Source organism: Caretta caretta, chromosome 24, assembly GCF_965140235.1.
Source record: "Caretta caretta isolate rCarCar2 chromosome 24, rCarCar1.hap1, whole genome shotgun sequence".
Lineage (NCBI taxonomy): Eukaryota > Metazoa > Chordata > Testudines > Cheloniidae > Caretta > Caretta caretta.
The window spans coordinates 15,795,557-15,807,125 of NC_134229.1; the positions used below are offsets into that span (position 1 = coordinate 15,795,557).

Here is an 11,569-nt window from a genome sequence, read left to right on the forward strand (position 1 = left end):
GGGTGGGGGTTTCAGCCGGTCCCTTCACGCCCCAGTTGTTCCACCCCTCACAGCTCTGCAGCAATTACCCGCCCGCCACCCACGGTTTCCTCCGGCCGCCCCCGCTTGGGGAGCAATCCCAAGGCCAGGAACAATAGTACAGAAAATTCCCACTGCATCCCCGCCTGGGCGGGGCAGGGGAGCTGGGCTGAGATCCCCCTGCACGGGGTGGGGGGGGGGGGGATAGCTGGGGGTAGAGGGGGAACAAAGCAGCTAGGCAGGCCCCAAGTGTGAGCAACCCTGCCATGCTGCCTGAGCCTGCAGAGAGCCTGAGCCCATCGCTGGGAGAGGGGCATGCTCTCCAAGCCCGCACCTAGCCCAGGCCAACCCTGGACTCCAGAGCTGCACCCTGGTTAATTTGAACAGTTGGACTCTATGATGTCTTGGGTGGGAGGAGCTTATTTAGTGGGTGGAGCTTAGAAGAGCCCCGCCTCCTTTTCTCACCCCCTCCGCTGCCAGACCGGGCTGTGTCTGCCCAAACAGAGGGGAAATCTCTCCTCCCTCATCCATGGGGCAGTGCCTTTCAGCCAGCACCAGAGCCAAGGGCAGTTGATCTAGCATAGGGGGCAGTTGATCTAGCATAGGTGCTTCTCTGGCCCCCTGTTCCCACAGCAGCTGAGCCCCTCACTCTCTTTAACGACACCCCCAAGAGGAGGGACAGGGCTCTTGTCCCCTTGGTACAGATGGGGAAACTGAGGCAAGGAGTTGGGCCTAAGGTCAGCCAGGGAGTGTGTGACACGGCAGGGAATTGAATCCAGGCTTGCTAAGTCCCAGGCTGTTGCACTAACCACTGGACAGGCCTACCTCTTAGCAAAAGACTATTTCTTTTTCCTTTGTACACCCCAGCCCAGCCCAAAATGCCATTTCATCGAAATTCACTCATTTCTGGCAAAGGAGTCGGCGTTTCCTGGTGGAAAAATGCTCTGTCAGGAAGCACCCGGCCACCTTGACTTCACAGTCTTCAAACCCCTGCATAGCCCAGCGTGCGCTGAGCACACCTGGGCCCTGCTGAGGTTCTCGGAGGTGTCAGTCACCTGCTGGGGTAGGGGTAAAGATGTAGCCCTGCCTCCCCAGAGAGAACCCCAGGGCCTGCCTCTCGCTGATCCCCTCAATAACTCCGCCCCAGGCGTGTCTACCCTTAACTCCACCCTCTTGTATGTCTGCCCTTAACTCTGCCCTCTCCATGGATTCATACCATTTAAGACCACAAGGGCCCATTGTGACCATCCAGTCTAACCCCAGAGAATGGCCTAGAGTGATTTCCAATAGCTGGACTTGAACAAGAGCATCTCTCATCTCCAATTTTCAGTGATGGAAATTCCACAAAACCCACCCCTATCCACACCCCTCTATCCTTCTATCTATCCCTCCATCCATCCCCATACACCCCTTCTATTCATCCCTCGCTCCATCCATCCATCCATCCCCATAACCTCCTGTATGTATCTCTCCATCCCTCCCTCCCCATACACCCTATCCATCCATCTCTCCCCATATGTCTCTCTCTCTCTCTCTCTCTCTCTGATGTGTGCAGAGCAGGTTGGATTCACCAGCTGCCAGCCCAGCAGCCCCATGCCACTGCTAGGGAAGAAGACGCAGTGGGCTGCTGTCCCGGGTTTATTGTGACGGGGTCCCTGTCCCATCGTCAGTTCTCCCGCATGGTCCTGCAGATCCAGCCCAGGAATTTGCAGACCCTGGTGTAGACCCCAGGCTTGTTGGACAGGCCGCACTCCACCTCTCCCCAGGAAATGACGCCCTGGAGCTCTCTGTCGCAGACCAGAGGGCCCCTGGAGTCACCCTGTAGAGACACAACCCAGCGGGAAGCAGAGAAGTTAGGGCCAGGATTGTCCATTACACCACCCAGCCTGCCCTCTTGCCTACCCCAGGCTGGAAAACCTCCCCCAGGGATCCCTGCCTGCGGCCCAGATCTGGGGATTGAGCTAGCACACCCTTAACTCTGCCCCTTTGTAGATTTCAAGCCCACATCTGGTGGTTGAGCTAGAGCGGAGCTTTCAGAGAGAGATGCCCGATCTCGATGGGAAGACTCTAAGGTCTAGTGAATCCGCCCCATCTCTGAGGCAGTCATGCGAAGGGTTAATCCCCCTCCATGGGGAAAATTTGTCCCTTGTTTCCAGCCTGGATTTGTCTCACTTCACCACCACCACCACCACCACCCCCGAGCTGTCAGCTCTTGCTCTGCCCTTGTCAGCTGGGTTAACGAGCCCTCTGCTCCTTGAAATCTGCTCTCCAGGGAGATGCTGACAGACTGGGATCAAGCCCCCTCTGAAACTTCTGTGGGAGAATCTCCACAGATGGAGCTCCTTCAGTCTCCAGCTCTCGGGCAGGTTTTCCAGCCTTTTGATTGTTCCTGCCACGTTTCTCTGACCCCTCCCCAATTTCCCAACGTCCTGTTTGACATGTGGCCCCACCAGAGCTGGGCGCAGTCTCCAGTCATGGTCTCCCTGATGCCATATCCAGAGGGGACCCCACTTCCCAGCTCCTACTTGTCCAGGGTTGTGCTCGCCCTCTTAGCCACAACATCAGCCAGGGAGATCATGGGCCATTGGTCCTGGGTCCTTTCCAGACTCGCTACTTTCTAAAATACTGCCCCCAACCTCGAAGTGTGAGGTACAATCATCCTAATGGCCTATTCCTACTCAATGGTGATCTAAAATAACTCTAGTCTCATTTTAATCCCTTACTTCATCCCCTTGTGCGTTTCACCTTAACTCCTCCCGCTTGTATGTTTCACCTTAACTCCTCCCCCTTCAGAGATTTTTCCAAGACCAAAAGGGACTATTGTGATCATCTGAACTGACTTCCTGTGTAAGATATGACAGAGAATTTCAGTGGTGTGTCTTCCTCACCTACTGAGTCAATGACAGAGCTGGGTAAGATTTTTCAACCAGCATTTTTTTTTTTTTTTTGGCAAAAAATAAGATTCAATGACACCAAAATATTTGGTGAATCTGTGCTGGTTTCGTTGGATTGTTCATTTCGGGTGGAGGGGGGGACAATTGCCAAAAACAATCCAAATGTTTCCTTTTGACATTTTCCAAATGGAATGGGCCAACTTTTTGGAGCAAAGAACCAAAATTCCTTGCTTCAAAATTCCCTTCCACGCTGTTGAATGAAAAATTTCAGAAAAGTGTAAAAATGTTCCGAATTGACCCCAAATGATTTTATTTAGCCTTTTCAAGGGGCTGAGCATTTTGAAAATCTCTGTTTGGGCTGACCTGAAAGTATATATTTTTGTCAACGTTTTTAACTCCCCAGACATCCCAGAAGCCCCCCTCCTCAGTGGCACCCCTGGGGAACCCCCCCACCTCACCTGGCAGGAGTCCTCACCTCCTTCCTTCACCCCTGCACATAACATGTTATCGGTCACGCCCGCAGGGTATGCCGTCTGACACACTGCTGAGCCCGTGTTGATGTCCGTGCAATGTAGGAAGTCGGAAAATGTCACTGCAGGGAGGAAGCAGAGAAGAAAGGGTTAATTGGCCATTGGTGATGGACAATTGCCGATCAATAAATATAAACTAAAATGCTCTATGCTCTCTTTACCAATGTAATGCATAATTAATAGGAACTAATAATATATGTCATTAGTAGCTAATAATTTTGTAATTAATAGTGATCAGTATAATTGATAGTAATTGATTGGTCATAATTAATTATTTCTAATTAACAATGATCAACACAGTGGATAATCAATAACCGATAATGAATGGGCACATTAGCAACCATGATTAATAGCAAATAGTTTCTAAATTAATAATGATCAATAAAATTGGTAGTAATTGGTTGACAGTCATTATTAACTAATTATTTCAAATTAAGAGTGACCAATGTAATAGATAATTGCTCTTCAATAATTAATTGGGAATATTAACATCCACAATTAATAGCAAATAATTTATAATTAATAGTGATCAATATAATGGATAATCAATAATCCATAATTAATAGGTAATAATTGCCATAGTAATAATAGTTTCTAATTAATAGGGATCAATAAAATTGATACTTGATAATGGGAAATATAAACAACCATAATTAATATAAAAGTGTCTAATTAATAACGATCAATAGCTAGTTGATAACTAATAGGCAATATTAACAACCATAATTGAAAGCAAATTGTTTCTAATTGAGAATAATCAATATGTGGATAACCAATTACCATTTATTAATGGGTAATTTCAATGGCTTTACCTATGAGCACATTGTATCTAATTAATATAATCAACATTATGGATAATTGATAGCCCATAACTAATATGTATGTTAACAGCCATAATTAATAGTGATAGTTTCTAATAACAATCACTGTAACTGACACGGTGTGGGTGACATTCAATACCTAACAGTGTCTCATTAATACTGACTTGAGTCGGTAACAGTGGATGGCTGACGTATAGTAACTAATCACTTTGCATTCATAATAATGGTCATTACCATAGGCAATGGGCAGCTGGCAATTAATAACCAGTAATTGATGATCAATAGACTGGAAGATTGATAATGAATAGCTAATGAATTCATCACTTAGAATCCCGCTTGGTACAAGCCTCAATCATGAACAACTGATCGGGCGTCATCAATAATCAATAATCGGTCCTGGATAGCCGATAACGATCCCCCCACCCACCCGCAGCACTAGCCCCATACCTGGGGGGCTGGCGGTCGTTCCCCACCCCGACACCAGGCAGCACCGTCCGGGAGGGGCGCAGCCGTGGGCCGTGGCAGGGGCTGCACATACTCGTTGATGGCAGCAGGGGGCGCCAGCTTGAGCAGCAGGAGGTCACTGTTTTTCAGGGTGACCAGATGAAACGGACAAAATATCGGGACACAGGGGGGAAGCAAAAAAAAACGCGGCCGGAGCGCAGTTGACGAAACAAATTTAAAAAAACCACCGGAGTGGCCAAAGCCGCAATATCGGGACACGGGACAAAGAGCTAATCGGGACAGTCCCAATTTTATTGGGATGTCTGGTCACCCAACTGGTTTTGGTGCGCAGGTCGTAGCGGGGGTGGCGGATGGCGCGCACGGCCCCCCTGAGCTGCTGGCCCTGGGTGGGTCGCCGCAGGTCGTGAGCCCCCAGGCGCACCTGGGTCAGGCTGGGGGCAAAAGAGCAGGCCTCAGGGTTCCTTGCAGGGTCATCACCCCTAGATCTCAGCCCCCCAGCTACTAGATCCCACTCCCCTTCCATAGCTGGGGATAGAACCCAGGAGTCCTGGCTCCCAGCCTCCCCCTCCCCCCCGCCCCGCTCTAACCACTAGATCCTACTCCCCTTCCAGAGCTGGGGATAGAATCCAGAAGTCCTGGCTCCCAGCCCCCCCTGCTCTAACCACTAGATCCTACTCCCCAGCCAGGGATAGAACCCAGGAGTCCTGGCTCCCAGCCCCCCTTCTCTAACCCCTGGATAACCACATACGCGGCTTGATGAATATTGCAGCCTACCGAACACAGGCAGTTCTTTTAGCTCAAGCCCTATGGCCTCCTGCGGTCAGATCCGGAGGTCCCAGGTTCGTTCCCCGCCCGAGGGCTGTCGCACCCAGACCTACTCGGTGTGGCAGTGTGCCGCAGTGAGCACCCACTCTGGGCTGATCAGGGTCCCCCCCGCAGTTGTAGCCCTGGGGGGCATAGAGGGCAGCCTGCCAGGGCTGGGAGTGGGCCACGCAGGGGTGACTCCAGACCAGCATCTCCGCGCCTCGGGCGGCGGCTGGAAGACAAAGCCATGGAGGGGCATGGGGACTGGTGGTGAAGGGACCATGGGGGAAGCAGGAGGGGCATGGGGAGATGGGGGAGGGAGCACCAGGAGGATAGGGGGCAGGGAACCCATGTGGGGAGGAGATGGGGGCAGCTGGTACCTGTGGCCCCCAGCAGAAGCACAATGACCAGCATTTCCATGGCACTGCAGGGACCTGGCACCATCTGGTCCTGGCTCTCCGTGAAGGACACTGTGGGTGGGGAGATGAAAAGGAAGGTGTTAGCTGGGAATTGTTCCTCCCAGCCCCTGCCCGAGTGCTGGACCGGAACCGGAGCTCACTAGAGGGAAAAGGCCCCCCGCCCCATTCCCTGCCCACGAGATTCAAATTTTCATAAACAGCAAACATCAGAGGCATAAACGGGTCAGAAGATGAAAATTTTTCCCTGCAGGAAAGGTTAAAAAAAAAAAAGGAAGAAAAATGGGCGGAAAAACCCACAAAAATCTGAACTAAAAAGCCAGATAGAGCCCGGCTTGGCTTAGATTTGTACTTGTGCTTTCTTAGGGCCTGATTCATGCTGGTTTTTTAACACTTTGGATTGACAAGACCAAGCTCCAGCTTGCCGGGAGGCACTATACAGACAGTGTCACTCATTTAACCTAAGGCGTGAATTTAAACTGCCACAGTTCAGGCAGTGCGACAGGATGGGATCATTTGGGTTAAAAGGAGCTGAGCCCAGTTTAGCTGAGAACAGTTTGAGTTGGTCAGACGTTTTCCGATGAAAAGGCTTTTGTCCTTGGACTGTGCAATTTAGTCAAAATCAAAATTTCCTGTGGGAAAAGGCCAGATTTGACACCGTTTTTCAGTTTCCTGAATAAACGCCTACCTCAAAGCACCTTACAAAGGCCATCCGTTGCGTTGTCCTCATTGTGCAGATGGGGAAACTGAGGCAGAGAGGGGGAGATGTGACTCACCCACGATCACGGTGCCCTATCCAGTAGGCCCCGCTGCCTCCCCAAGGTGGGGAAACGACACATCGAGTCGAGCCAAAAAGCTTGGGGTTGAGTAAATGACTCATCTGGTGTTTTGTTTCCAGGTTGAAATTTTCCCACTTTTCATGCCACAGAAATCCTCGAGGTTTGGACTTTTGGGCCTCAGCTCAGGATCAAAAACAACCCTAGAAACACTGGGGCATTCCCATGGGATGGAAAATCCCCCTCTGCCACCCACCCGGCCCTGAGAATTAGCTTCAGTGGAGCCCAAAGACGCCACTTTGAAACCAAAATCCAAGGGGGGGTTGCTCCGATTTCGTTAAACTGACTTAAAACACAATTTAAGGATATTTCCTCAGAACACAAGGAGCAGCATTTGCCAAAACTGCACGGTGATCTAGGATTCTAAATCCCATTGGCTTCCTAGGGGGTTTAGTCTCCTAATTCACACAGGCACTTGGGGAAATTTTATCGCTGATCTCAGAGAGATGCATCCTTTCACCCTTCTATCACGGATTTTTCTACAGCCCATCACCGGGGCACCTGGTATTTTGCCTGTCCCATAGCATCTCCTGGCATTGGTGGGTAATAAGGGTGATGCTTTTTCCCCACCACCAATCATTAATGGTGCAGCGTCCAGACTCCGGACTGATACTTCCCTGCCTCGTCCTTCTCCCGACAACCTCCTGCGTTTAACCCCGTCCCAGCCAGGAGCAGGGTTTCTGGGCTACAGAAAGTGTCCTTCCTTCCCCAGCCTAACTACCTGCTATTGGCGGGTTGTCCTCATTTTGCCCGGCACCGTTCCCATCGCGTGGAGGTCACGTTGGGTACAGGAGTGAGGCTTAGACGTGTCGCTTGGTGGATCCCCAATGGCTGGTGCCCAATCAACTCTTCTTGGCCCCCACAGTTGATGAAAGGAGCGTATGAGAGCAGTGGCGTCTCCCCCAACAGCCAAGCACCCTACCCAACGGCAGAGCACTCTACCCAATGGCCAAGCACTCTAAGAGTTGGCATCTCCCAATGGGTGTGCATTCTAACGGGTGGCATCTCCCAGTGAGCATGGCGCTGCCCATGAATGTAAGTCGATAACATCCCCAGCCCCGGGGCCCCCCACCTGACACAGGGAGCTGGGCTCTTTGAAGAGCACATTTCGGGGGTCGGTTTAACGGGGCAGTTGGCGGGTCGCATTTTTGCTTTGCAGGTAGGGGACCAGGGAGCGAGTGTGAACAATGGGACACTTTGGGGCGGGGGGGGGGAGGGAGGGTTGTTGCCTGTCTAAGACAAAACCCCGATATCAGAGGATTTGGGCTCTGTTTGCTCATGAAACGAGGCAGTTTGCAAAAAAAAAACCAAAACCCTGGAACCAAAGCTGGGACCGATGGCTCCGTTTTGAAGTAAAAAAGAAAATTCAGCTTAAGGTTTTCAATTATTTTTTGTTTTTTAAAAAAAAAGGAAGTTTTTAAAAAACCCAAACCACAAACTTTCAACCCAAACCGCGACCTGGGTTTTTTTTTTTTAACCAAAAAGGGGTTTTGAAACTGAACTTTTTTCTTCATCAAATGCCCCCTGGCCCCCACAAAATATATTTTCCAGGAAAAATAATTGTAACCAGAACATTTGTGGCTCAGGTTTTTGTTTTTCAGTTAAAAACCAGGAGGCTGCAGGTTTTTAAACGTGGCAGGAGAATATCTGCTGCTTTTTTCCCCACTTTTTAACCAAAACCTCGAATGTTTTTGTTTTATTTGAACCCAAAAACTGTTCCTGAAAATGGTATTTTTTGTGTTACTCCTGATGTACACCAGGGTGAGTGAGGGGGAATCGGCCCCATTGACACCCATGGAGTTACTCCTGATTTACACCAGAGAGGGGAATCCCCCTCCCCGAGTTACTCCTGATTTACACCGGGGCCAAGAAGGGCGTCTGGTTCTAAGGCTGTTGGATCAGCACACCAGCCGAGACAAACCAGTAAGACTCGGGCCCGGGGTTTTGCTCAGTTCCCTTTATCTGCTGCGGTTCCCGGCTGCCAGCCCCACATGTTGGGCTCTGCTGGGCTCGAGATACAAAAGGAGCACTGAAAGACAATAAAGTCATTGCGGGGAAACTAAATTAATTCTTTGCTTCAGTCTTCACGGCTGAGGATGTGAGGGAGATTCCCAAACCTGAGCCGTCTTTTATAGGTGACAAATCTGAGGATCTGTCACAGATTGAAGTGTCACGAGAGGAGGTTTTGGAATTCATTGATAAACTTAACGGTAACAAGGACAGGTTACAAACCATAGTTAACAGTTCCGCAATTTCACATTTGAGTTCTTTCAGAACTCTTGAGTGAATGCCATCTGGCCAGGAAGAGCCTAGCCAGGGCCCAGGAACTGCAAAAGGGCTGGTACGACAATGTGCCTAATCGGAAACCAGAAGAGGGGTCTCAGCTCAGTGTGAAGAGCACCTGGGGAGAGCCCTGTGAAATCAGCAACCAGCTGAAGGAGGTGAGTCATGTCCTGGAGATGCCCAGTTGGGCAATTGTACCATGTTGACACAATGAAGCTGTACTTTGACAGGGAGACTGTTGGAGTGGCCGTGTGTGTGGACAGGCAAAAGAGAAGGGGAAAGGGAATCTCTCTCCTAAACCAGGAGCCAACCTCCTGCTCAGATAACTTCCCCTCTCTGACCAGCTAACCCCTGCCCTCCAGCTGAGATCAGAGGGGCTGCGTTTGTACCCACTGGGCGCCAGCTGGCCTGGGCTCACTAATCTCGCTGTCCCGGGGAGCGGGGGGAGGTGTTCCCCGTTCAGAGTCACCGGGAAGACAGCCCGGGATCCGGAAGAGAGGTCAGTGACATGCTGGAGTTAGGGGTGATCCAGCCATCCTCCAGCCCCTGGGACTCACCCATGGGGCTGGACCCCAAGTAAAACGGGTTGATCAGACCTGGTGTGCACTATTGGAAGCTCAATACTGTCACCGCGTTTGATGCCTGCCCCATACCCAGGATTAACAAAATCCTGGACAAGTGGGCAGGCGTTACCTCATTACTGTGAATCTCACCAGGGGCTACTGGCAGGTGCCTTTGGACCCAGTTGCCAGGTTGAAATCTGCTCCCATCACCCCAGAGGGTTCTGAGTTTCAGATCCTTCCTTTTGGCCTCAAAGGGGCGCCTGCCACCCCCCAGTGCCAGGGGATCAGTTACTGAGGGGGGTGGAGGACTGTGCCCGGCGTATGTTCATGATATCTGTGCCTTCAGCCCGACCTGGGAGAACCGTGTGTCCCAGTGAAGAGGGGTCTGGGAGGCCTCCAGGATGCAGGACGGATGATAGAGGCCAGAAGGGGTAAGATGAGGGTGGCAGAGGTGTCGTACCTGGGCCACATGGTGGAAAGCAGCTGCCTAAAGCCAGAGCCAGCCCAGGTGAAGGTAACCAGAGATTGGCCCATTCCTCAAACCAGGACACAGGCCCAGGCCTCTAATGGGATGGCCGGGTACCTCTGAGGGTTTGTACCCCACTTTAGCTCCCATTACAAAGATTACGGACAAGCTGAGCAGATGCCAGCACATTGCAAGCTTAGCCACAAGAACCTGCTTCCAGCAGGGGGGTCTCAAACGTTTATGGCTGGGCCCCCTTTGAAAATATTTCAGGCTGTGACAACCCCACCATGCCCCCAAAGTGACAGCAAATCACTGGTCATAGACTAAGGAACAGTAAATGAAGCATGGTGGCGCTAACCCTGCCCCCAGTGGCTTCCCTAAACGGCCCAGGCTGGAGGTCAGATCACTCAGCCAGCCGCATCTGTCTGGGCATCGCTGGGGCACTCCACCCCCCGGTGCCAAGCTGGTCACTGGACCTGGGCTGGTAGGAGCCTGCATGGGCTTCAGCTCTGTCCTCATCTCTCTCTGGCCTGGGTGTAAACTGGGTCCTCCTACGTCCCTACTGCTGCTGAGCTGTAATGAAAGGGAAAGCTCGTCCTGTCCAAGGCATACGGCAGTGTCCTCGAAATATGGTACCCCTAGATCTCACGCCCCCCCAGTTTGAGAAATGCTGATAGACGTTTCCAAAATGATCTTGTTGGGCTGGTGCAGAACGGTCCGGCTCATGTCCCTGCCTGGCTGTGCGGATGGGGGACCCGCTCCGGGTGCAGCCCTGCCGAGAGCTGGGACCCGCTGCCGGCCCCCTGGGTGCAATGCAGGCCCTTGGGGATATGTCTGCACTGCAATTAAACACCCGCGGCTGGCCTGCCAGGCTGCAAACTCGCCGTGTAGACGTGCAGGCTTGGACTGGAGCCCAAGTGCGGGGACTGTGCCCGGAGGGACGGTCCCAGGGCCCAGGCTCCAGCCTGAGCCCAGATGTCTACACAGCAATTTTTAGCCCCCCAGCCTGAGTCAGATCAGACGCCAGCCGTTCCACGGGGCTTTTATTCCAGTATCGACGTACCAGAGACTCCCCTGTCGTTTTGACACGACTTTTCCCCAGGCTTCACCCCAATGGCGCGCGGCCTCCGGTTCGCAGCGTCGCTTTCTCGGGGCCCACAGCAGCCGCGAAGCGGGTAACTCACTGACACACTTTGCACCCCCCTCTAGCCCAGCAGTGCCCCTGTACCTCACCATCACTACCGCTGGCCTCTGCCGGGCGGGGCAGTCACCCTGGGAAGGAGGCACCTTGCACCTGGGAATGAGGGACTGTGGGACAGCCAGGATTCTTTAATTAACCGCGCTCTTTTATTTAAAGAAAAAAATCTATGCACAAGCAGATCTGAGATTCCCGATTCTTCATCAACAGCAAGAGGCAGTCCCTGCCCCAGCTGGCATCAGGGCCCCAGGTGCTGCCCAGACACAGCGAGAGAC

The 11,569-nt window shown here is 51.9% G+C and overlaps 1 protein-coding gene across 1 annotated transcript; it reads right to left on the minus strand.

Annotated features, from left to right (window-relative positions):
• Positions 1 to 1,684: 1,684 nt before the first annotated feature.
• On the minus strand, positions 1,685 to 9,628 carry LOC125626102 (kallikrein-15-like). The gene is made up of 6 exons (XM_075123042.1): positions 9,625 to 9,628; positions 5,913 to 6,002; positions 5,640 to 5,764; positions 5,044 to 5,149; positions 3,371 to 3,504; positions 1,685 to 1,837 (listed from the first exon to the last, which is right to left on the minus strand). Exons 1-6 carry the CDS (start codon positions 9,626 to 9,628, stop codon positions 1,685 to 1,687), a joined length of 612 nt encoding a protein of 203 aa, XP_074979143.1.
• Positions 9,629 to 11,569: the final 1,941 nt, after the last annotated feature.

Coding starts and splice junctions, on each gene's coding strand:
- LOC125626102 (XM_075123042.1), bottom strand. Junction 5,765..5,912: donor GCTTCTGCTGGGGGCCACAG/GTACCAGCTGCC, acceptor TTTGTCTTCCAG/CCGCCGCCCGAGGCGCGGAG. Junction 5,150..5,639: donor GGGACCCTGATCAGCCCAGA/GTGGGTGCTCAC, acceptor AGCCTGACCCAG/GTGCGCCTGGGGGCTCACGA.